General features: G+C 48.9%; 1 protein-coding gene across 2 annotated transcripts in view; it reads right to left on the bottom strand.

Annotated features, from left to right (window-relative positions):
* Positions 1–6603: 6603 nt before the first annotated feature.
* Positions 6604–26914, bottom strand: part of SUCLG2 (succinate-CoA ligase GDP-forming subunit beta) — a 209927-nt gene continuing 189616 nt past the window's right edge. For both annotated transcript variants that reach the window (XM_036430579.2, XM_045578946.1), the window contains exons 10-11: positions 17700–17820; positions 6604–6849 (exon numbers count right to left, since the gene is read on the bottom strand). In XM_036430579.2, coding sequence (XP_036286472.1) covers positions 6734–6849; positions 17700–17820 — 237 coding nt within the window. In that variant the 3' untranslated portion in view covers positions 6604–6733. The remainder of the gene's footprint in view (positions 6850–17699; positions 17821–26914) is intronic.

Genomic DNA, 26914 nt, shown 5'->3' with positions numbered 1-26914 from the left:
GCAGACTGTTTGACATTCACCCCTAGAACACAGTGTGGTGTAATTTCAAATATGAGAATTTTAGCCATCACACTTCAGTGGATTAAGGGAGTCCAAATAACATGAAACACAACTCACGCTGCAGAAAAAAAATATTTCTATGTGTTGAATAAAGCTGGGTGGGGCCATATCTATGAAATACATACCAGTTGAAAATCACTAATTGTTTCAACCCCAGACCTAAGACTAAAAATAGCATTTACTCTGTAACACTACAATGTAAGCTGAATTAGGAGATTTTTAAATGTTTAAATAGATTGCTTTGAAATCAGACTTTTACTTGGGTCTGTTTTGACTGTATTTTCTTTTCTTTTTATAGTTTAATATTCTCCCCAAATAGAATATTATTTGTAAGAGCATATATTGTTGTCAGTCTTATAGATAATTTGCACTACAAATTAATTCAAGAGCCCTAAGGACGAAGGAACCCTGGCCGGTGCTCAGTGGTTAAATTCATATATCAATGAATTTATATCTTTCTTAGTTGAATGCACTCATCTACTAAGGACACTATTTCACTTATGTTACTAGATTGCCTCCTCCTGCTGTAACAAGAGTCTCCAGCCTTCGCCCTCCTGCCTGTCCTGCGTGGGGTGACTTCATATGTTGGGGAAGCAGTGACTTAATGGGAGGCATCTGGGACTCGGTCCCTGGGAAAGGCCCTGCCGGGGGCGCCGTACGCATTGGTAGGCACCTTCCATTGTAGTCGGACAGTTTATCCAATGGCAGAGGCGAGCTTTCAGCTCTAAAACCGTGGCCACCGAGGTGATACAGTCACCTAGCTTGCTACACGCCTCTGTCCAGCATCCTGTCAGATTACTCACAACCCTCTTGGATTCAGGTTCTTGGAGGTTTAAGACAAAGAGCAGTGCTCTGGCCTGGGGAGGTCAGTGTCAGACCTGAGCAGCCAGCTGCAGGTGTGTGTTCCTGCCATGTCTGGCCTTCCCTGAGACAGCGTCCTCCTCTGTGCGACAGGAGTGACAGATGCAGAGCTGCTCTGGGGCAGGTGGCGCGGACTCTGCGCTCCTGTGCAGCGAAGGAATGCGGCCACGCCCCTCTGCCTGGACCAGGGCTGCAAGGCCCGAAGGCAGCTCCCAGTGGCACGGGGCCATCTGTTCATTGAAACGCAACAGACCAAAATCTGTCCTCAGTACTCAACTCTCTCCGTGGCTAGTGGGCACGTGGTGGACATACCATTGGCGTCAGCACAGAAAGTGCTGGAGTGGAGGAACCACACCCCCAAGGGTGCCTTCAGCAGAACACTTCCATCTCACTGCTGCGTCCTCGGCGGCCAGGGAGTGGTGCCTGGGCAGCAACGAGGTGGGACAGGTACACTGACATCACCCTTCCTTCCTTCCTTCCTTCCTTCCTTCCTTCCTTCCTTCCTTCCCTTCCCTTCCCTTCCCTTCCCTTCCTTCCTTCCTTCCTTCCTTCCTTCCTTCCTTTCTCTTTTCTAATTATTTTACTTTATTTTTTCATTGTTTAAAGTATAACATATAGTAGTATTATACATCTATCTCCTTTTTTCCCCATTGACCTTCCCCCAGCCTCCTCTACCTCCTGTCCCATGCTCATTCCACCCCCCTAGTGTCTTGTGTCCATTGGTTGTGCTTATGTGCATGCATACACGTCTTTCAGTTGATCTCTTTCCCCCCTCCCCAACACTCTACAGATCAACTGACAGTCTGTTCGATGCTTCACTGCCTCTGTATCTATCTTTTTGTTCATCAGGTTATAATGCTCTTTATTTTCCATGAATGAGTGAGATCATGTGGTATTTTTCTTTCATTGCCTGGCTTATTTCACTTAACATAATGCTCTCACAGATCCAAATCAACCAAAGACAAGTGTAGGTAAGGATGCGGAGAAAAAGGAACCCTCGTGCACTGCTGGTGGGAATGCAGACTGGTGCAACCACTGTGGAGGACAGTATGGAGTTTCCTCAAAAAACTAAAAATGGAACTCCCATTTGACCCAGTGATCCCACTTCTAGGAATATATCCCAAGAAATGAGAAACCAGGAACACCAATCAGAAAGGATATATGCACCCCTGTGTTCATAGCAGCACAATTTACAATAGCTAAGATTTGGAAACAGCTTAAGTGCCCATCAGCAGATGAGTGGATTAGAAACCTGTGGTACATCTTTGCTTTCTTATCGCCTTCCCAGGACCCCAGATGAAACTGTGCACAGCGCAGTCTCTAGTCAAGACCACTGTGAGGAGACTGGAGAGGCCAGGGCTGTGGGAGCTCCGTGTTCACAGCCATGACTTGGTGTTATTCCAATGCACATACAACTGATAGGACAAGCATGGCCCCAGAAGCACACCACTATGGGCAGGCAGGTCTGTGATGGTGGCAAGATACACATCAGCATATGGAATGGATTCTCATTGGCAAGTGGCCTATTGTAGTATAGAATGTCCCTACAGGGTTTATCATAAAAAGATCAATGATCTTACTTCCTACTCATTCATTTCTTTCACTTGAATGCTTAAATCTGTTTTGCAGGTTTGGAACAATTTGTTGCTGTCATTTGAGAGGGAGTATTGTATTTTATTAAATTGGTCTTAGGGAGGGTTTGGCAAACCTCTTCTGTAAAGAACCAAACAGTAACTCTTTTAGAGCCCAGGCCTCTGTCACAGCTATGTCCTCCGCTGAGGAAGGTGAGCAGCCACAGACACAGGTACCTAAGTGGGTGTGGCTGGTGCCAGTAAAAAAGTTCCTAAAAATTGCCCTCCGTGTGCCAACTCCAGGTCTTGGGTACAGAACAACATAGCCTTCCTCACTCTTTTTTTAAATTTATTTTTTGTTTATCCTCACCTCAGGATTTTTTTCATTGATTTTTAGATAGAGTGGAAGGGTGGGAGGGAGAAAGGGGGAAAGAGAGGGAGGGGGAGGAAGGAGGAAGGAAGGGAGATTTTATATATATATATATATATATATATATATATATATAGAGAGAGAGAGAGAGAGAGAGAGAGAGAGAGAGAAAAGAAGAAGAAGAAGAAGAAGAAGAAGAAGAAGAAGAAGAAGAAGAAGAAGAGGAGGAAGAGGAGGAGGAGGAGGAGGAGGAGGAGGAGGAGGAGGAGGAGGAGGAGGAGAGGAGGAGGAGGAGGGGAGGAGGAGGAGGAGGAGGAGGAAGAGAAGAAGAAAAGAAGGAGGAGGAGGAGGAGGAGGAGGAGGAGGAGGAGGAGGAGGAGGAGAAGAAAGGAGAAGGAAAAGGAAGAGGAAGAGGAAAAGGAGGAGGAGAAGGAGGAGGAGAAGGGACACAGTGACATGAGACACATTAATTGTCTTCTGCACCCGCCCCAACCAGGCCAGGGAACAAACCTGCAACCTAGGTACATGCCCTGGACTGGGAATCTTACTTGCAACCCTTTGGTGTGCGGGCTGATGCTCTAACCATCTAGTAATACCAGCCAGGGCTCCCCCCGTCTTGCTGGTTTCTCACAATGATTACATTTTTTTTCATTTAATTTTTGAACATATATCACACCCTGCAAATGACCACTGACTTTAAATGTTTGATTTACAAACATCAAAATATAATTTTCTTCTAATTTTTATTAAGGTCTTAATAAACACTATTTTTCTTCAGGATAACTTTCCCCCCCACTCAGATAGCAAATGGAGAGGAATGCACATAGCATACAAACCGTCAAAGAACTAATTAAAAACGATCCGTGGGTCTAGCCAAGCTATTTAAAATGTCTTGACTGCTTTACTAATTCATGAATTGAGTTACAACTTAAGTAGAAAAGCCACATGGAGCCATGTGCTTCGGTATCATTATTCTTATGTGGACATCACTGCCCAAGGCAGGTAAAGGAAGGTGTCCGGATGGCTCGGGCAGCATGCACACACCACACCGGGCCGGCACGCCCCGGGAAAGTGGGCCCAGAGAACTGGCGAGGAAATAGGACGGAATCACGACACTTCAGAGTCGGACAAGCTGGACATGTCCTATGGAATCATGTTTCCCCCATTTGAGTGTGGCTGTTCTCTGATTTTCTCTCCCAGAATACATTGTTTCTTCTATTAGCTCTCCAGTCCTCCTGGCAGACCCCCTTGGCCCTGTGCTCAGCACTGAGAGCTGGATGGGCTAGCTGTGTCTCGGGGCAACACTGAACCAGAGGGACTCACCAGAGCCTGTAACTCACCAGCAGGACCGGCTGAGAGGCAGGGTCCTGACCACATCGGCCATCTCCATTCTGGGGTTTCTTAGAATCACCAGGAGAGAAGCTTCCTCTCTCTTTCTTCTTCCAACTCTCGCTTTTTCTTTAATTCTTTTTTTTTTGTTCTCTCCCAGCACCCTGTCCTTCTCGTTTAGGGGATGCTGAGCTTGACAAAATGTATGTAGGATGGCGGGCATTCTGCCACCTGGGGAAATGGCCTGCCTGGGAATGCAGCCGCAGAGACAGGCTGGCCTGGGACGCAGGGTCCAAGTTCTGATGGCGTGAGCCTCTGGACGCAGCCTTAACTACAACCAGAGCCCCATGTCCATGCCCACAGGAGCAAAGCAGTTCCCGCTCTTCATACGCTGGCTTGGGTTTTGGTCATTACAAAAAGTACCTGGAGAATAGGTTGACTCAAACAAGAGAACCTTTCACGTCCTCCGAATGTGATACTCGTTCTAGGAGACTGACATGGGAGACTAGCAAATCTGGTCTGATTTTACATGCAGAGCAGTTCAGGCAAAACAGATGCTACCCTGTAAGTTTCAGCAAGTGAAGATGGTCATCCGGGTTCATGGGGATTCCTGTGAGGACACAACCAACTTTAAGAAAATATCTGAAAGGAAATATTTTGCACATTTGCATGTAGTACGGTCAGGAGGAGACTTGGAGGGGACGCGGGAAGGTGAGTAGCACGGGGCACTGTAGTGGGTGATGCAGAGGCCTTCGGGTCCGCCACCACCAGCACTGTCCCTGACTCCACTCCCATCCAGCCAGTGGAGCCGGCCCACACCCCCCAGCACCCACCCCACAAACAGTTACAGAATCCACATTGTGCTCAGCACCAGGGACAGATTTGAGCAAATAAACTCAGACACTTGGAGCTCCCAAAAAAGAAGAAATAGAACCTAATCCTGATCACCACCCATGTGGCGATTTGCTTGATTTGCTTGTGATTAACCTTCTTACAAGTGATCACATCAGTCCATTCCCTGACAGCCCCCGGGACACTGGATTGATTAGGAGCAGCAAGATACATGTGTTGTGAACACAGTCTTCACAAAACCCTGGAATATGATGATTTTTGCCTAATTGACAAAATATATTATTTCTTTTACCATGCTAACTAGTTTTTAAACTATCAAAATTCAAAACATACCAAAAAGGCATTATTGCTATTTTTCATTTATTACAAAATAATAATAATAAAACAATGGCAAACATGGAGCTATAACATGACTTGTCAACTTGTGGCCATGCGGAATGAATGAGAACTGGGAAGCAACAAACAAAAACGTCTGCTACACGTGATGCGAAAATTGTTGCCAGTGGCAACCGAGCCTCATTAGACCAGGGAGCTTTGTCACCGATTTCTGTAGCTGTTTGCAGAATGAAGTCACATTTTAACCTGTTAAACATCTGTGACACTTCTGGTTTGTATGTAACTCTTATTCTTTCATTGAATAGTCTCCTAACAAGAAATGGTTGCTGCTGAAGTTGAGTGAAACTGGACTAATCCTGGGACCATATAATATATAACCCAAATTCCCTAATTTTTGGAGAAAAGTGTTTAAGGAATAATATTGATAAAAATGAGAAATACACAGATCTTAGAGTTTACAGTACAGGATTTTATTTAAATTTGTGTACAAATAAAGATTTACCAAAATATAATCATAAACCCAATTAGCTCCCCTCTCCCAATAGGCACTACAGAAAAGCCATATTCTCATCATTATGTGCCCCCAGTTAGTAGATTCTGGGGGGTCAAGAAGGGCAGGGGGAGAAGATACTGACCCTCACGATAAAATTACAATGATGTCTCATCTTGAAATGTCTTAATTACAGAAATTCACATAAGAATCGGCTCTCCTCAGTTTTCACATTAAATAAAATCTACTAAAAAATTACAAGTAAGGCTTCTGGTTTTATTGTGAGTGAGGTAAGGATACTTATACTCAGTATTAAGGCAAAGGTAAGAATATATGGAATATCACGTGAAGTGTGGACCTTCCATTGTAAAATATACTTTGGAATATTCATGGGTTTTCCCCGCAGGTGCTGGAAGTAGGAATGTGGAAAGCTGTGGCAGTGAAACAGCTATTGGTCTGTCTTGGCTGCACCTTTTAGAGAGTTAATTTGTTAAGGTAGTCTTGCCTGAGCGTGCACGGCCTGTGATTTTTTATTGTTCAGGATTAAATGTCACAGAACTGCCTGTCCGGCCACACAGACGTTCCCCAGCGTCGCCCACACAAGGTCTACTGAGCAGGCTCACGGTGGCAGAAAAGTGTGAGAAGACAGGGCATTAATGTACTGTAAAGGACGTAAGTGAAATCAGATTAGTCTGTTTAGATATCTGATTCAAGAAGATGCGGAATTAAGATTGTTTTACACAATGGTTTTGCTTCTCCCCTTCCTGAGTTTTCCCCAAAGAGATAACCATTTCCTTCAGTGAGAAGAGAACCAGCCCGTTTTATGGCAAATGGACTTCTTCCTCCAGGGATCAGGGCCCAGGCTCACTTCTTGGCCACGCTGGCCACGGCCTTCTTGGCTGCGTCCTCCAGGTCCACGGCCGAGGTGATGGGGAGCCCGCTGCTGCTGAGGATGCGCTGGGCCTCGTGGACGTTGGTTCCTGGGAGAGGAGGGGGCACAGTCACTGACACGGAACGGGAGGTGGTTCCCCAAGAGGCAAACCTAACACACCGGACACCCGTCCCACCAACGCAATCCAATCACGCCTCCGCTTCAGCTTTTTACGATGCAGATATGGCTGCTTAATAAATCCAATGACAAATTTATTTTTCCCCTCTTTTCATCTAAATGTCCGGCATTAAAAGATACTGCCTATATTTTCTCTGGCATTTAGAAATGGAAAATAACGAGGTACTTATAAGATTGAGAAAAAAGGAAGATTAACAACCACTTGGTCAACAAGGTTGGAAAAGGAAAATCTTCTGCAATGGATTTATCCCTTGACTGAACAGTCTGAATATGGGATCTAAAGAAAAAGCTTTGCGTCAAAAATGAGCAGGTGCCCTAATCGGTTTGGCTCAGTGGATAGAGCATTGGCCTGTGGACTGAAGGGTCCCAGGTTCGATTCCGGTCAAGGGCATGTATCTTGGTTGTGGGCACATCCCCAGTAGGAGGCAGCTGATCGATGTTTCCCTCATTGATGTTTCTAACTCTCTCTCCCTCTTCCTTCCTCTCTGTAAAAAATCAATAATATATATATATATATATATATATATATATATATATATATTTTTTAAATTAATTAATTAATTAATTAATTTTTTAAAACGAGCAAGAGAAGGAAACCCCAGGTGCGGGCAGCAGGGACACCAGCAGCCACACGGAGGGCGCATGACTATTGACGCTAACCCTGTGCTCCAGGGGGTGGTGACACAGGTCTAGTCAGCGTCCAGGCAGGAGAGGCCATGGAGGGGATCTGTATCAAGAGAGGTCCAGCTGGAAAAGAAGGAAGCAGAGGACTTCCGAGAGACAGAGAGACTTCACTGGTAAGAGCCGCAATCACAGTGACAGTCCGGTAGGCGTAGCGTGGTTGGTGGCTGCACTGAGGCCGGGTCCTAATGTCTCAGAAGGTGTGAGCCCTGGCCGAATCTGAGACCTGCAGTTCAGACAATCTGCCACCAGCGGCCACGAACCACGGCTGTGGGACATGACAGCGTTCAAACACGCGCGCCTCCCCTTCCCCTCGTTCTGTACCACAGGGAGGCCCACAGGGCGGCCCACAGGGAGCACCCACCGGCCCCCCCACCAAGGTTTGCTGGGACTGACTATTAACGTGGGAAATACTGTTCTCCTTTCAGGGTGAGCAGCCCTGGGAGAAATGTGAAACATTTAAGTCTAGTGAAATATATCATCTGACGTCACTTCCTGTGCTTCCACCTGCACGGCCAGACAGCCTGTTTATAAACCTGGAGCCCTGGCTGGGACAGCGCGGTTGCACGTGGAAAGGAGCCGGCAGCGTTCCCTGCGGAGGGAAAGGCGAGCTGTAGGGGGCCGGAGGGAAAGGGGATGTCACGTGGATTCTCGGGGCCCCGGGCACACGGAAGCCCCAGGGAGGACACTGGGCACCGGATCTTTGGCTCAATGCTCACTGGCCGCTGCTTGACGTGGGAATCGGACAGATGTGTTCTGCAAAGCAACAACCCAAAGGCAGGTCATTAGAGACCTGCGGTGCGTGAGTGTACAGTCCGGGGTAAATCATTTAACTGCTTTGAGCCCCAACTTCTTTATCTCCAGACAGAACATTATGATCATTTTCCTTACAGCGAACAGTCATCAGCATGTACAGAGGCCGGCTTACGTCAGTGACTTAGATGCGTCTTTCTGACGATCCAAGCAGCTGCTACCGCCCCAGTTACAGGATGAGAATCTGAGGCACAGAGAGGAGGGAGAGCGTTTGTGGTCACACAGGGGTGACAGCATCAACAGGTGTGAGCCTGTTCTCTCTCATCACACGCCCTACCTGTTGTAGAGCGATGCCGTCTCCTGTAAGCGAGGTGAGTGCTGGGAGCACAGGCTGAGGAGAGGCAGAGCTAACGCCTGGGACAGCACTTTGCAAAGGGTAGTGGCTGTGGCCAGGCCAGCACCCAGCGGCTCCTGCTGGGGGGTGGCTGCCCACCAGGGAGCGGAGCCAGGCCCCTGGCCTGAGTCATGTGACTGAGTTCTGGCCACTGAAAGGCAAGGAGTACAAAACGCACACCCCTAGCACCTGCAGGGTGGCCCTGCACCCTTTGCCCTGCTCGTCTTCTGGACTTCGATGGCTGGACCGCCCTGGAAGGCGGCAGCGAGGAGTCAGCGGGCCTCGGGGTTAGAGCAGGGCACCTCCCACCCTGAGGCCTCGAGTGGACGAGGAGGAGCCCTGTAAGTCGGCCACGTGAGCCTCCGCTGCAGAAGCTGCCTCCCGTTGCAGAGGTGACTTTGTCAATGGGCGGCAGCGCCAAGAGGACCAACAGCTCCCGGTGCACACGCCCCGCACGCTGGCTGGGCCACCTGCTCCTCAGTGAGGACGCCACAGGCGACGAAATGCCTCTGCAGACCCCGTGACCAAGCCCAGAGCCGTCTGCTCCCTGGACGCCTGGATTGTCCCCGAGGAGGGAGCTGCCAGCTGCGGGCTGCCCCATGGGGCCTCCGCCAGCAGCCAGGGAAGACCTGTGGCCTCCGGTCCCCCGCCACACGGGAGTGACTTGGGAGCGACCCTGCCCAGTCAGACCTGGACTAGACCTCAGCCTGAGCGAACTTGACCTCAGGACTCGCCGGCCACACCCATCCCCCACCAAGAAAAGGAGCTCGGCAGTGTTCCGCGTGCGATGCCGGGCAGGTTGTGACTTAAAAAAAGCATCTGCGAAGATCTATTAGGTCATGAGTAGAGCCTCGGGCCCATCCTGGTCCATTTGGTGGAGTGTCCCAGAGGCTGGCAGGCAGGGCATAGGCTCGCACGGGGGTGGGCTAGGGGGCATTCCCGCACTGCTCCCGGCGGGCGCTCTCGGGCTGTGCTCAGCGGGAGGAAGAGCCCGGCTGGCACGGAGCCAGTCCGTCTCTGGACCAAGTGACTGTACATTCCTATCTCCTTCCACACAGACACGGACTAGAATTCTCCCCCCAACTGTCCTCCAGGCTGCCGGGGCAGAAGTCTAAGTTACAACAGGCTCTTCTCCCTCTTCCCTTTTTCTTCAGAGCACCCTCCAATCTCATCACGTGACCTCCAGGGCCCCCCCAGGAGGCAGGCTCCTCTGCCTGACCCAGGGCTGGGGTCCTGCCTGCCTCTTGTGGGGCGCACCCCGCTGCGCCCACAGCCTTACCGGGCCTGCCGCTGCTGTGGGACCCGGGGCCAGTCATGCTGGGCGGACCTGGCTTGGCACAGGAACAGCACCAGTGGTGGCGGCCATCAGTCCAAGCAGCCAGAGCAGGGCGCTCAGCACGTGTCCAGGGCTCTAAGCAAATTAGCTCACTGCCCCTCAGGGGCGCCCCCAGGTGGCTGTTATTCTCCTCCCTCACAGAGGAGAGGACTGAGGCGAGAGCAGATTCCTGGCTCCGGTCCAGCGGGCATGGCTAGTGTGGCCAGGAGGCCCTGGAACTGGCATGCGGCTCCCTCCCAGTGGTTTACAGGATTCCTGGAGCTAATGCTGGAAACGTCTATTCTGAATCCGAATCACCCCTCTGACTTTGTGGGCAATAATAGGACATCTCTGTGCCTGCGGCTTTCGGAGTCCTCCACGTGCCTCTGTTTGACTTTGAGGCCGGTGTTCACAAGTCAGTCCTTTCAGCCGGCAGGCTTAGCCTCAGCCCCTTGCCCCTCCTCCTCCTCCATGCTCATTCCTGGGCCTCCTGCGCGGGGTTTAGACGGGCAGCGCTATTCCCTGTGAGCCCGCTTGAATCTCAGTGATGCTCCACGGCACTCAGGGGCAAAGACGGGGCACGAGTAGGATGCTGCTCCTTCCAACCTCCCAGTGGTCTGGCTAGACCACTCAGCCCCGGCCTGCTGGGGAGGGACCGGTGTTTCCTGAGCAGAATCAATTGTTCCCAGAACACTGACTGCACCTGATCAAGGACAGTCCGAACCCCGGCGGTGGCTGCTAGCTGTGCACCGATTTGCTCTCCTGAGCATGGGGGCGGGCAGCGTGCGTGACGGACGTGGTGAGCACGCGGAGCTGTGAGTCCCAGACCAGGGCGCCTGGCCCGGCCCTGCTCTCGCCTGGGGCCAGCTTTCCTGTGGTTCCCACCCAGGAGAAGTGGTCAACAGCAGCGCCGGGCTCCCCTGTACGTTGTAGGGGTGAGATAAACTCGTGAAGCCCCCGGCCCCGAGACAAATGGGCTGCTCTTTCCTCGCAACCAACTAGCCCGGTGGTCAGCAAACTGCTGCTCGCGAGTCACATGTGGCTCTTTGGCCCCTTGAGTGTGGCTCGGCGTTAGAACCACTTCTTCAAAATAGATTCACCCAGGCCGACAACCGACTGCTGCGCATGGGCCACGAAGTTTCAGTCGCACTGTACGTGTGCGGGCCCACACGTAGTATTGTGTGGAAGAGCCACACTCAAGGGGCCAAAGAGCCGCATGTGGCTCGATATGTGCCGACCACCGAACTAGCCTAATTCCTCTTCAGCACCCGACGAACACCAGGCATTGCCAAGGGGAAATGCTAGCCCTAGGACTCAGGACTTGGCAGATAGCCTGGGCCTTGGCCTCCCACCCAAGCTCTGCTGTCCCCTCTGCCTGGCCGATGCCCATCTGGTCCCGAGATCTCCCTCTGAATGGCATTTCTTTGGGAAGCCTTTTCACCACCTCCCGCCTGCCTGCCAGAGCGAAGGGTTATAAAAGGAGCTCCCAGTGCCTGAGTCAGACCCCAGCACCCGGGTCCGCTCCTGACATCTCTTGTTCCCACTGGACAGGAGCTTCACGAGCTGGCGATTGGCTAGACGCGTGCCCCAGGGTGTCCAGGCTCAGCACAGGGCCGCTACCCTGTGGACCTGCCGATGGACCTGATGCCACGCTGCTCACACATTCGCAGCGTGCTGGGGTTGCGGGGGGGAGAGACAGGCTTTTGATTGCCTTGCTGTCCCGACATCCTCAGCCAGCCATTTTGTTAGGCCTGCAACACGGCCTAACGCTCCCCCCACTTCCCGGGATTCTCCAGGGCTTCTGTGGGGCCTGCAGCTAAGAAGGCGGAGCAGCAGCTGCTGAGTCCCTGCCCTGAGTGAGAGCTCCCAGCACTGCCAGCCCTCTGCCCAGCAGCTCCTCAGCCCCCCCCCCCCCCCAGGCACGTGGGCGCTGCTCCGGTCGGCGCGGTGGGCAGGGTGGGGCCGGGCCAGGCAGGGAGGACGGCGCAGCTCTCCTCCAGCTGCTCCTGCCGGGCCACATCCCATACCTAATTGCTTCATAATTTCAGGATCCACTAAAGTGAATTTTAATTATACTTGCACTTACACTTTAATTACAGCCTTAATTATTCAGCATACACCGAGCACGCCCAGAGCTAAGCTGGGGGAGGAGTCCATGCTGAGATGGAAGCTCGGGCCTGGACAGGCTCGGAGCGTGCGCAGGGCCCTGGTCAGAGGAGTCCACATGGGACGGGGCGGGTGGGGGTGATGCTCAGAGAGAGAGAGAGAGAGAGAGAGAGAGAGAGAGAGAGAGAGAGAGAGAGAGAGAGAGAGAGAGAGAGAGGCCAAAGACACATGGTAAGAGACTCATGAGGAATAACCCAGAGAGGATTAGGCCCAGAAAAGAGACAGGGACAGAGTCAAATAGAAAGATGAAGAGAAATGGGAGCAGCCAAGTACCATCTGCAGCTGCCCGGCCCTGCCTGGCCCCTACCCCAACTCCTGCCCCTGCCCCTGCCCCTGCTCCTACCCCTGCCCCGGCCATATCTCCCTTGGAGCGACCTGAACCATCATCTGACCATACGGCCGCCCACGCCTGCTGGCCACACTGCAGGCCCCAGAGAACAAAGGGGGGGGGGCGATTTCAAAATGAAACCCCGCTGTACTGTACAGGACATTATACGGAGAGTAATAATTACCACAGTCTGTAAAGTGCTCCCTCTTCTGCCTGTTTGACCACAGACTTCCTAGCCACTGGGTGGAGTGAGAGAGCCACACAGATGCAAGGCTAATTGATGAAGTTTGTTCTCTGCCTTCTTACCAGGGAGGACACACATTACAGGGTTTGGTTCAAAGGGTGCACTCCACCCTCCCCAACTTCCTGGGCTTTAATCTCAGGCTGTGAGGAACCCCCTGGCAGAGTGTAGACCTCTCTTTCTACACTGTTATCAGCAGGAATGCCCGTTCTTTTACAAAAACACAGGGGTAGCACTCAGTGTTTGTGAGGACCAATGAATGCTCAGTGGATACGTGAGTTAAGGAGCTCACCACCCAAAGGAATATCCTTTTATCCCGTTTACAGATGAGGCAACCGAGGCCCTGGGGGGGGGGGCCTGGGAACTTGCCCACTCTCCCTGGAAGTCAGAGGCAAGGCCAGGCCCAGCTCCTGCCCTGCTGATGGCAAAGGCACGTGGAATCACACTGCCCGGCCGCCCATGGCAGGCGTCCCAGGAGACTGCAAGCCAAGCTGCTTATTTTTACTGGAGGGAACTGAGGCCTCCAAAGTCCACGGCTGGCTCAGTTAGTTACCCAAGGCAGGTCCCGGCCCCAGGTCAGAGCCCCAGGTTCAGGCCTCCAAGTCAGGGCTCCAGGTCAGGAATCCCAGGTCAGGGCTTCAAAGAAAAGCTCATTCCAGACCATGCGTTCTTCATTCGTAACAGAAACCACTGCTGACAAAAGCTAACAAGCTCCCCACAGAATGTGGCTGTTCAGCTGACCTGGAGTCTGAGAGGAGAGCAATCCTGTGCCCGGCTGGGGAGCGCTATTCTGAGATGGCCAGTGGACTCCTGTCATCATGAAGTGCCGGGAGCAGAGGTGGGGCACAATCCTTCATCTTTCCTGGTTTGTAATGTAGGACAACACAACTCTGGGACAGTCCTAACCTTGGTGTGGGCTGCTGGTTCCCCAAAATCACATAAGTGCATGTCCTTGGCATGACTGTGCTGAGAACCCTTATCAACAAGATGCTGCTCCCACAGGAGGCGGGAAAGAAACAGCTGGGATCGGGGCGTGTTGAAAGCTCTCCTGCTCCCCCTTTGACAAAGGCCCCAGGTGCCTATAACAGGACAGGCCCGGTGCTGAGAGAGCAGGGTCCCAGGTCACCAGGGCTGCTTTAGCCCACAAAGCTTTGGGGGCAGTCTGCTATTTGAGCTCATCTTGATTCTAAACGTGCAATTCCCCATCACCGGGGACACTGGGTGGTGAAAATATTTCTGAAGGTTCCAGAAGCCTTGCTGTCAGGAAGTCCTGATGCAGAAGCAGATTCTAGTAGGACCAACACTTGTGAACACTGTAAATATATTATCTTGTATTGTTACATCTTCTTTCTTTCTCTTTTATTTCCCAGCCGCCTAGTAACTGAGATCATTTCTTATATTTCTATACATCCTCCTTCATGCCCAAAGCTCAGTAACCTGCATACAGTGTTTAGTATATCAATTAACCAATTAAAACCCCACAGGCACATACTTTGGAGGCGCACTAACTTAAAAGATGCAAATCTGATTGTCTAACAACTTAGAAATGTCAACACTTCCAGCAGCGCGGGCAGACCTCTGACACAGCCAAGAGAGAGCAGTGAGGGAGATGACCGTGGACGTGGTATTTAGCGTGTTTCAGCATGTTTATTTTCCATGTACACACGACAGGGATATGCTCAGTGTCAGAGGTCATTTCCTTCCGGAATACTGAGCACTGTGTGAAAAAGAGAACTGCTCCTTCTAGTCTTTGGGGAAAATGAAAGTGGGGTAGCTTTCTTTCCTAGGAACGACCCTAAAGCTAAGAACCACGGACCTCTGCCGACAACACGGCGCAGGGAGGTCACAGGACAGAGGGCACCAGGCACACACTCACTGTGAGTCCTTTTCCAGTGGCAGACACTAGTCTGGACACCTGCTCTCCTCTGCAGACATGGAGCTGACTGGTCGAACCCAAGGGCCACTGGCCACTCTGCCCTGAAAGGTGGACACAGCCCTTTACTGTGAGCTACACTTCCGCTGAGGCAGCAGCTCCTTGGTCAACTGCTTACGTGATTGTCACTGGAATCGTTCTGCTGCCTTTACTGTATTAAGGAGATTTCATTCATGCAGATGTTTGAACGTCCACGTTAAACTTTGCCAACTGGCGCTTGTGCTATTTTTGTCATCATTATTTTCTCTTGTCATCATTATTTCTATCAGGTCTGCCTGGTCCTGGTGGGAGTTTGTGAGGCAGCGTCTCAGAGGGAGGAGCAGGGAAGAAGGTGAGAGGAGGAAGGGGCACTAGAAGCAGCCGAAGAGACCAGCGCTGCATCTGTGCTGGGGTCTCGCCCTCACGGTATGGAGACACCCAGGGGCCACATCCCCCATGGGGACCCTGTCTGCGGAATGACGCACCAGCGGGGAACGTGGGGAGACCAGCTGTCCTGGGATGATGTGCAGAGATCTGCGCCCGGGCTGCTTGGCACTGTGCTCTGAAGTCAGTGATGGTGCCCACAGGCCTGTTGCTAGTGCTCACATTACAGGGCCTGTTTTTGCTTCTCTGCTGCAGTGGCTCTCTAAGTGGGGTCCCCAGAAGCCAGGGGAGGTCAGCCCCTGCATGAAACATGATTTTGTTGTAGTAGTAATGATAAAATGATCATATTAAAAACCATGATACTTTGTTGGCACTGGCACTGATGGTGGGTAAAGTGCCAGCCGCTACCAAAGCAGCGGCACCAGCCTGTGCTAGTCCTGCTCCCCCCCCAACACTTGCCGTACAGGGTGCATTTTTCAAGTTGGGTGTCCTTAATGAACAGTAAGAAGTATTAATTTTTCTAAGTCTCAATCCTTAGGTACTAATCTCCCAGGCTCAAGTTCAGGGGGAAGTCCACACGCGCTGCACCCTAAGCTGTGAGTCTTCCGCATGACACATATGAGCTGCACACTGAGCTCTGGGGCCTCCATAGGACAGCAAGCGGCTGGGCTGTGCCAGGAGTACGAGGCCCCTGCCCCGGGCCCAGGCCGGGGAGAACAGGACGCACTGTGCTGGTTCAGACTGTGCTCTGGCAGACGGTATAGAAAATGGGGGAGAGCCTGTCACCTTCAAAAAAACAACCGACTGTTCTGTGGCTGATGATAAACTTTGTACATTTTTGTGGAAATTAGAATTCTGGAAAACTTGCATGTACCATCTTGAAAGTACGTGCAAGCTTCTCTGATGAGAATGGTGTTTCCTTGATTTTAGGGAGAGGAAGGGAGAAGGAGAGGAAGAGAAATATTGATGTCAATTGGTTGCCTCATGCACACCTACCAGCAACCTGCAACCCAGGCATGTGTCCTGATTAGGAGTCAACCTGAGACCTTTTGGTACATGGGACCGTGTGCTCAACCAACTGAGCCACACAGGCCAGGGCGAGGATGCTGTGATACTAACAACTGTGGAACTTTTTTATACTGTATGCTGAAATGTGTCAACCTTTAGATCTGCATAATCCAAAATGCTCCATATGATCACTGCATGACATTACAAACCACGCATGCATAAAATCCACTTTATGCGCAAGACAGACCAACGGACTTCAATAGAATAGAATATGAAGAGTTCATTAAAATCATTTCAGATTCCACACAAAATAAATCTTCAATAAAGAAACTATTGCTTATAGACTTTAATGGAGCACCAAAGAATATTCAAAATTATATGAAATGATTATTAAAAACCCCTCCCTTTTCCAAATAAATAGCTCTATATGAGGCCAGGTTTTCTTCATCTAATTCAACTAAAACAACATATTGCAACAGATAAAATAAAGCAAATATTAAACGACATATTAAAGAGATTTCAAAAATGTAAAACAATGCTGCTATTCTTATTAAAAATTTAACAAATTTATTTTTCATAAAATATTTGCTACATATATTTATATATAAAAGAAATAATATAGCCTGGCCTGTGTGGCTCTGTGGCTGAGTGTCGACCGTCCACCTATGAACAGGGAGGTCATGGCTGGATTCCTATTCAGGGCACATGCCTGTTTGCAACCTCCATCCCCAGTAGGTGTGCAGGAGGCAGCAATCAATGATTCTCTCTCATCATTGATGTTCCTATCTTTCCCTCCTTCTCCCTTCCTCTCTGAAATCAATAAAAAATATTTTTTTAAAAGAAATAATATAAAAAATAAAATGGCCCTGGCTGGTTAGAGCCTCAGCCTGCGCACAGAAGGGCCACGGGTTTGATTTCCAGAACTAGATTGCAGGTTCCATCCCTGTCCCAGGTTGGGACATGTGTGGGAGTCACCTAATCAATGTGCTTCTCTCACATTGATGTTTCTCTCTTTCTCCCTCCCTCCCTCCCTTCCACTCTCTCTTTTAAAAACCCATGGGAAAAATATCCTTGGGTGAGGATTAACAAAAATGAAAAAAAAAATTTAACTTAATTTAAAAATACTAATTTAATTATTTAAACATATTTTTAAAGTTCCTCTTAGAAAATTATTGAATTAACCAATAAGTATTGAAATATACAACTCAAATAAGCCAGAGCTCTTTGGGTCCACAATTTTAGCAGATAAGGAGTGCTAGACCACAACCATTGCCTTCTCTCCATGAGTAACTCTTGCAGCAGCATCTCTCAAAGTGTTCCCTTCAAAACACCAATCTCACAAAATGATTCATAATAAAAGGGTTCCACTCTGAAACAAATATGGAAAATCTGAAGAATGCTAACATATGCCGTTCTTGGAGAGTTACAATCAATCTGAGCGTATTAAATGCTCACAGAATCACTGCCATGCTGACTTACTTCATCTTACTCCCGTGTTTCCTCTTGTTTTCTCAGGAAGGTGTAAGTGCAGAACGCTCTGCTCACCTCACCTGGCAGAGGGAGATTGCCTGTAACTCACCTTCAAGCCGGACCACCAGGGGCACCTTCAGTTCTAGCTCCCGGCAGGCCTTGGTGATCCCATTGGCGATGATGGCACAGTTGACAATTCCACCAAAAATATTGACTAGAATGGCTTCAACCTGAAATCAAAAGCAGAAAGATGCCCATCAAAATGCTGTTGGCCAACATTCTCAAAAATAACTGGCTAAATAATAGACACACACACACAAAAAAAAGACTTTTTAAAAAACACAACATAAAATATTCAATAAAAGGCCTAGAAAATATTATGAAAGTTAAATTTTGATGCTAAATTAATAAATATCAATATTTAATATTAGCCCATCAATCACTTCTCTGAACTCAAAATGAATCCAGTCACCACTCACTCACTACATACAGTCTTCTGCTTTTCCTCAGACACCTGTTGGAACTGTTCTTTTTAGTGTCATTTAAGAGTTCATGTGCTAATGTCTTTTCTTCCCATGGTTTACACTTAAATTTTACCTGTCATGGTGCTTCATGGAATATTTCAACATTAGAACGTTATTTGTTGTTTCATTATAATATATTAATATGCAAAGCTAGATGCTTTCCCATTCTTAATACCATTTTGATATGCTAGAGGTACCCTCTCAAAAGTCAGAGATAGCTTAATTGTCTAAGAGATACCCCAAAAAAGAAGAGATACAAGCTTAGACCACAAGTAAGGATGTAAGAAAAGTCAAGCCACTGACTGGAACTTTTCAGAAATGTAAATTCAAACCAATCATGCTAGCCTGTGCATATTTCATATTCAAAGGCGTGTGGGCAAAAAGAAAATTGTACTTGTCCTGACTTGATAAATAGGCATAAGAAAATCCTGTATAATTAACATGAAGAACATGATAATGAAGAGAATTCATTACCTAGATTAAGTGATAACACGCCCAGAAAAATGGCTATTCATCACGCGGGAGGCATCACAATCCCAACAATGGAATCACAATTAAATCAGGCTCCACTAATTGCAAAGCATGTACGAGTGCCGCATGCCAGCGCCAGGCCCGTTGTTTCCATATGCTAAATCAGCTGCACAAAGCACGCGAGAAAGGAGTGCCCCGAGTTTGTTTAGCACTTCGCTGTTTTAGAAAGCACCATAAAACGAGCCCTCATTTTTAATTGTGTTCCTTGCCAGAACACTATTCAGAATGTAAAGGGAGGGTTAGCCCTCCGTAGCTGACAGAGCCACTCAGAGAATTCACAGAATGTGCCCAAGGTCACAAAGCTACCAGGCAGCAGTGGCAAAGTTCCCAATCACTTCTCTAGGTCGCCCCCATTCTTCCTTAATGCCAGCTGTCAGAGCCGGGGCCGGGACGCACCTTGGGCAAGGTACATCCTTGTCTTGAATACGGTTACTTCATCTATACAGCGGGAATAATAGTGCTTAGTCCATCAGCTTGTTGCTTGGACTAAATGAGGTAATACATGTGAAATGCTTAGTACTTGCCTGTAAAATACTTACTGAATATGCATATGTTTATGTATATGTATATGCAGTTACTTTTTTTACTTTAAATTCCCGTCCTCCAGTTCTCCTCCCCTTTGGCAACCATCAGTTTGTTCTCTATCTATGGGTCTGTTTCTATTTCGCTTTATTAATTTGTTGTTTTCAAGATTCCACATTTAAGTGAAATTATATGATATTTTCTTTCTGCCAACTTTCTTCACTCAGCTTAATACCTTCTAGATCCCCCCAGGTTGCTGCAGATGGCGGGAATGAAAACCCTTTTTCACAGCCTACACGAACCACATCTTCTCCTGCTCATGTATTGATAGGCACTTGGGTTGCTTCCATAGCTTGGCTATTGTAAGTGATGCTGCAATCAGTGTAGCTGTGCATGTATCTTTTTGAGTCAGTGTTTTTTGTTTTCTTTGGGTAAATACCCAGAAGTGGAATTATTAAGTCATATGGCAGTGCTATTTTTAATTTTTTGAAGAGTCTGCATACTGCTTTCCATAGTGGCTACACTGTACTTGCATTTATTTCAACAAGTAATGATGAAAGTGGGCAGGCTACCTAGGCAGCAAGTAAGAATTAAAACACCTCCCAGTAAACTGCAGCTATGTTGAATTGGAATATAATAGAAAAGCAGAGTTATTGGCGTTCGGGAAGAAGGTAATGACTTAAGACTGAAATAAGTGAGCAGTATTTCCAGCCCAATTACGGGTCCCGGGGACTCTGTGCACTCGCAGCAGGCTGGCAGGACAGAAGCTGCTCCCTAATCGCAGCTGTTAAAGGCTGTTCGCACCGAGGTGCAGGCCCAGCGGAGAGCAGTGTCCAAACAGCTGTGGGATGGAGAGGAACTTGCCAGAACAATGCAAGAAAAACCCTCGAGAGCACTGCTGACTCCAGGGTCCGAGAGAGGATGGGAACCAGCATGGAGAGTGGGGAGCCAGGCCTTCCAGCTGAGCTCGCAGGGGCAGCGCATGCCTCTGCCCGCTCAGTGAAGCCGTCCTGGCCCCCAACTCGAGTGGCTTACTGCTAATCCGAACGAAACACCTATTATCCAGCTCTCCATGGAGTGCTCGCATCACAGCACACACTTCCGTGAAGCGAATTCCTGGGCATAGGCAGGAATACGGGTGTGACCAGAGGCCCAGGCAGTGACCCGTCTGCTCGGTGGTGCGTCCTGGGAGGCGTGACAGTGTGGCTACTGCCTCCTGGGCAGCCAAGAGGAAGCCAGGGCTGTCACTGCAGGTGGGGGAGAGCGGCCAGGCCGGCCGGGACCTTGGATCATTTTGCTGATCCCTTCTCTTTCCAGAGCGGGGTGAAGGCTAGTCTTGAAAGGAGCCTCCCTTGGGGTTGGAAGTGACAGGAGAGGGAGGGAGGGACAGAGAGGAGAGAGTGAGGAGACTTCAATGTGAGCATGTGCAGCAGTGGTAGGAAAGAGTGAGAGCAAGAAAGAAAAGTAGTGTGTGTGGGAGGGAGGGAGAGACAGGAGAGGGAGGGAGGGAGGGAGAGGGAGGGAGGGAGGGAGGGAGGGAGGGAGGGAGGGAGAGAGAGAGAGAGAGAGAGAGAGAGAGAGAGAGAGAGAGAGAGAGAGAGAGAGAGCGCGCGCGCCAGCGTGAGCAAGGAAGGGAGAGAAGAGGTTTTGAGTGAAACCAACAGAGCAGCTAGCAGTTTTACAGGAGGAGCCACAGGGCACAGGGGCGCAGGCTGCTCAGCTGGGCACAGGGCCCCGGAGGCACAGCCCCACAGCACCCAGAGGCATCACCCCGCATGGGAAGACCCTGTAAAGTAACGGCTGCAGCCGTTAGATGCAAGTCTCACTCTGGGCCCATTGCTCTAATTAACTACTTCCTGGGACTGGGACCTGAAACTGAGAACGGAATGAAGATGGGTGAGAATGAAAGCGCTGTGACATATTATTTAGCACCTAAAGCATGTGAGGCTTTCAATGGGAGCCTCAGGGCCCATTCATTAGTGTGTGCACTAATTGCTACAGCAACAGCGATTTGATTTGAACAGTCTTTTTCTTTTTTTTCTTGAAGAGGAGAATGTGAAGGAGCAGGTGTAGCTAATGTGCAGAGGAACGGGAAGACCTCTAGCGGCTTGGGGGACAGAGGCTTCTCCAGTCTCTGGGCCAGACCCACCAGGGCTGCTCGGTCCCCCGGGGAGGCCCCCGGAGCCAGGGGGGCGGCAGCGGGGCGGCCCCTGTCGCTGGGCTGGCTTCGTGCTCCTGCCGCAGATTTCAGTCCACGATTCAAAGTAGAGAATGAGACTCAAAAGAAGAAAAGCAACAGCAGCCTTTGGTATTTAACAAACTCCTCTCAGCTCCAAATAAACAAACCCACCAATGACAGTCATGACTAAAACCTTTTGGGGGAACATAGTAATTTTGAGTATCTGATTAGCACGATGGAACCCCTGTCAGATAAATTCACACACACAAAACCTTTAACAAGCATCTTTAACAAGTTCATAAAATGACTTATGTCTTCCCTTTTCTATTGTTGTTAATCCTCACCCACGGATATTTTTCCCATTGATTTTTTTTTTTTTTTTTTTTTTTTTTAATAGAGAAGGGCAGGGCAGAAGGGAGAGAGGAAGAGCGGGAGAGAGGAAGAGAAGGAGAGACATATATGTGAGGGAGACATACAGACAGGTTGACTTCTTCCTGCATGGGCCCCGTCTGGGGCCGGAGATCAAGCCTGCAACCAAGGCACATGCCCTTGACCAGGAATCGAATCTGTAACCTTCAGTGAGCAGGCCAACGCTCTAACCATTGAGCTCACTGGCCAGGGCCAGCCTTTACTTTATTCTCTTTCATTCCCTGACACTGGCTGAAGGGAACAAGCAAAAAGACTCCGGTAATAAGCCAGCCATTTTGCAACAGTTCCTGCAGACGGTTAAGTGCTGCTCTGCATTAAAACACGCTGCAGCATGCGCATGAGGCACAGAAAACGAAGCCACTGCGTTGGCCTCTGCTTATTCCCGGTCAGCACAGGACCGAGTCCGACTGCAGTGGCATTGCTGACAAAAATCGGGCAAGATAAACACTTTACAAACTATTTACAAATGTGTTTTTATTGGTTTCAAAGGGGAAGGGAGAAGGAAGATAGAAACATCAATGATGGGAGAGAATCACTGATCGGCTGCCTCCTGCATATCCTCCACATAAGGGATTGAACCCGCAAACTGGGCAGGTGCCCTGACCGGGAATCCAGCTGCAACCTCCTGGCTCATAGGTCTACGCTCAACCACTGAGTCATCCCAGCTGGGTGAGGTAAAGACTTTTTAAAATTAAATTTATTTTAATTCTGAATGCTGTTGTTCTTGTTTAAGCATATGTTTTTTGTGCAACTGTTTTTCTTTGTGTTGTTGTTTTTATTTCCCTGCTGAAATCTAATCATGTCTTCTAATCCATTGGCAGCCAACAAAAGAAAATAAATGATGAAGAAAATCAGAAGCAGCTTGGATAGTTGGTGTTTGTCTGCCTGTCTTTAATAAAAATGCTCTGCTATCTCAGAGAGGAGGCTAAATGGATCCAGTCAGTCAGGGGTGATGCAGGGGGGACTTCAATCTTGGGCTCCGTTGATCTCACACATGAGCCAACATATAGCTTCTGCTGGGACCCGGTGCACCTGCTGCTGAAATCCGGGCAAGCCACGCCTGCTTGCTGTCCACCAATGGTTTGTTCTTGAAGTTTGAAATTATTTTCTTTTGTATGAATTCAAGCACTAGGATCCTTGGCTACAGCAAATTATGTACCGCCGCCCCCCCCCCCCCCCCAACTAGCTACAAAACACATGAGAAAAATAGCATTCTGCCCTTTTAATTTCTTCCAAGGAAAAAGTATATTCTTTCTTTTTTTAAAATATATTTTATTGATTTTCCACAGCGAGGAAGGGAGAGGGATAGAGAGCTAGAAACATCGAGGAGAGAGAAACATCGACAAGCTGTCTCCTGTACATTCTCCACTGGGGATGTGTCTGCAACCAATGTACATGCCCTTGACCGGAATTGAACCTGGGAACTTTCAGTCCGCAGACCAACGCTCTAATGCTGAGCCAAACTGGTTTCGGTGGAAAAAGTATTTTCAATGAAATCATACTCAAGCCTGATACCTCAGAACCCAAAGGAAGTATCGCAAACGTCACCCTCAGTACAACATTTTGGTATTCTAATTACTCAATCCAGACAAACCCAATCATTTCATTCCAACTGCAAAACTGAAGCACAGAAATGACACCGCATGAATGAGCATTTGGACGAAGAGCCAAATTTCCATCAAGACTGACCTCTGAGGACAGGCAGGGTGACCCAAGGGACATGTGTCTCATTGTCCTTGACTGTCTTTCCCTTCTTCCCGGATTCTCCCCTTACTTGTATCCTGCAATCTGTTCCTCACTAAAATAAGCAAAACGGCATGGAGGATTAATTATTGAAATTAATTTTCCCAGGGCTGGGAATTATGTCATTCAACCTTCTCTGATAAGTAAACTGAGACTAACGCCTTACATAATTTGTTCAAGGGCACAAACCTGCAAGCAATGGGGGCGAGATTTGGACCTAGTCAGTCCTTCAAAGTCCGTGCTCTTTCTCCTCCCTCTGGCTGTCTCTCTATAACCAGCGACTTTATGATTAGTCCAGAGTCCCAGCTCTATCTCGGTCCTGTTTCCCAGCTTCAGGGCACATTCTGGACTGCTCTGCTGATGCCCAAGTGTTTCTTGCTTTCCAATCTCACTGTCCGATTAAAATGGATCAGAAATAAGATATCTTTCATAGATTTTCGGACAGGTGAATTTTGGTACTTCACAATCCGGGGTTTCCTGTTTACTGATAAGAGCTGTCCAGAGCTCATGGTTTGCAGTACCTTCCTAGATGGGACTGTGAGTGGTGATGACAGTCTAAGAATGGTCCTGGCCTTCAAAACCTAGAGGCTGCCCTGACCTGGGACAGTTGTCCCTACCAGACCCCTCTCTGCAGACTGACAAGCCTCCTTCCCCCTTTTTGACAGAAATTTACCCCTTTGCCACTGTTGTTATTTCTAATTAAGGTAAATAAAATTCTCACAGAGAACCATGCCATTTCCGACATCATTGCTGATACAGATTTTAGCCACCAGGTGATGCAGCGGTCCCTGGAAGCATGGTCACTGCGTGGCTGTGAGTGCTGTGTAGAGGACAGTGATCCGTGTCCTGGTTCCGTGGGACCTATTCACAAGGCGTGCCATGACAGCAAGGAAAGAGCCACATCCAGTGCATCACCTCTGCGCCCTCATTTTGGAGTTACATAACATATATTTTGATAAACAATGAGTAAACCCACCTCCCTCCAGTATGATCACTCCAATCTCTTTTACATGCATGCATTAGTCCATGCAAACCAAAGCATTTGAAGACTGACTCCCAGTATCTGATAGGAACCAGGGCACCTTCCATGGCTTATTTCAACAAGTAAAAAATACTACGAATGCTGCAGCATGTAAATTATAAAGCCATTCTTCCTCCCAAGAGGAGTGCCTTTTTCCTTGAGTCGAAGCTTAGTAACATTCCCGTGACGCAGCAGGCCTATGGAATGCTTTATGAGAGAGTCCTCTGCATGGATTCTATAATAGCTTATGCAAGCTGCACAGCCTACCTGTGTTCTAACTTCTACATCTGGTTTTCTGCAAGAGTCAGAGGGCTCCAAGCTTGATTCCAGCGAGCTGGCAAGAAAGGGGTTCACAGGAGCTGGCGCCCGGGACGGTTGGGTGGCACAGGGAGCTAGGTCCTTCTGCCTAAACATGCCAATCATTTCACTCTCCGGTCATGTGTGTAAGTCCCCAAAGGGCAGGCTTTCACAGCCAAGAACCACGAGCGCCTGAGCCAGGCCCGGGTTGCAAACGCTTCCCCAGCTGCCAGCAGGCATGCCGGAGTTAAAGAGGTCAAAGGAATGGAGACTTGAGGGACCAGCACGGGCTTGTTTTATGGAGACATTTCCCACATCCTTCCGAACCGGGGCCAGCGCCAGGGCAGGCCCTGCAGAGCCTCCCGCCATGGGAAGCGCCATTGCGGCGCCTGGGGCCTCGGGTTAACAGTTCCCGCAGAGCTGCAGGACGCGTGTGCCCTGTCCCCAGCAAGCATCAGGAGACTGTTATAGGCACACAACTCTTTTAATAAATGGGCTACCGTGTGACTGCTAAGAAACATCTGGGCTACAAAACCGCCTCCCCAGCTACAGAGCACTGCTCTGGGGAGGTGCTCAGCGCTCGGGATGCAGGGTCTGTATTTCATTTGCGGTGGGAGCCGCAGTGCTGCCGATTAAGAATATTTATTGACATTCTTTCTGAGCAGCATGTGTCCCATCACTTCAGACTGGCGTCCTGATGGATGTGAATATGTACACTCCGTCATCATTAGCTGGAGCGCTAATACAGAGAACTCCCATCAGATCGGCAAGGGGCGAAGGACCCATTTATTAATCTTTAAGCAGGGTGTCTATCTGTCTATGTGGCTGCTTTCTGGTCTCCACACAGTAACTGCTCCCATAGGAAAGGGGAAAAAATGCTCCTGTGGGTGATTTCTTTGCTCTCACTCATGACTGACATCAATTAAAAAAAATCAGTAAGCAATCAGAGCCAAAGCTTAGGACCACACAGATTCACACTTCACACCCCGGAGAAATGAAGATAAATTTAGCTAATAGCAAAACCCACTGCTTCTGTAAATAACAAGTGTAATGTAAGATGAAAGTGGAACAGAATGATTCTGGGATGCTTCATACATCTGTTCCAATAAACCTGTTTGATCATTTCGTTTTCTGGAAAAACAAAGGTTGACAAAAATCCATATAAAAACTAACGGATAAATATTTGACTGGGAAAAAGAAAATGTTAAGCTTCCAGTTAAGATCTCAATAAATTATAAGCTATTTAGCATCCACTAACGTTTACATTAAAATAGTTTTAAGTAAAATAATTTTAAAAACGCATAGATGCTGCTTCTCATAACAGAGCTCACCGGTGTGTTTGTGAAAGCCAGTTTCCTGCTGAACTTCCTTGTAAGAACAAAGTTCCCATTTATTCTCTAACGTCTACCCTTGGTTCACCCACTAAAATAACCTCCAACCCAACCCCACACCCAAACTTTTAAATTCCAAAATTGTATTGGAGATAAGGTTCCTTAGCATCCACATTTTAATCAGATAAATAAGCAAAACATACAATTTTTTAAAGCCTCCGAAATGTTATCCGTGAAGAAATCTGTGATTACAAACATCGGTATCCCTTTGGAACTAGGGCTCCGCTGAGAGCCTGCAGGAACGCGGTGGTCCCAGTTATACCAGGGAGGGGGGGGGAGCATGTCCTTGACACCCACTTAGCAGCATCAATGTCCCTGCCACCAGCAGACACCTCACAGAACGGTGAACGCTGGGGACCAGGGCCAGCACCGTCTGACCTGCTGCGACCACTGAGTGGGGAGAGGGGGGGAGCCTCATCTACTTCCTGTCTGTTCAGCAAATGGCAGAATACTGGGTCTGGAGCAAAATAAAACCACATGGGCAAAGCAGGCCCCACAGGCGCTGGGAGAAATTTAACCCAACTGTTGCCACCTTAGAGTCTAAATCATTGGTTGGCCACACCCTTTCTCATCCTGGGTTGACCTTTTGTGGATCTCAGTAGAGTGGCCAGAAGATTCCAGAAGATTCTGTCCCAAGGCGGATGATCAACAGACAATCAAAAGGATGTTAATAAATAAATAAAATAA

The sequence above is a fragment of the Pipistrellus kuhlii genome, unplaced genomic scaffold, assembly GCF_014108245.1.
Source record: "Pipistrellus kuhlii isolate mPipKuh1 unplaced genomic scaffold, mPipKuh1.p scaffold_m20_p_11, whole genome shotgun sequence".
Classification (NCBI taxonomy): Eukaryota; Metazoa; Chordata; class Mammalia; order Chiroptera; family Vespertilionidae; genus Pipistrellus; species Pipistrellus kuhlii.
Note: the sequence above shows the minus strand (reverse complement) of the source record. Positions and strands in the feature narration are given on the sequence as shown.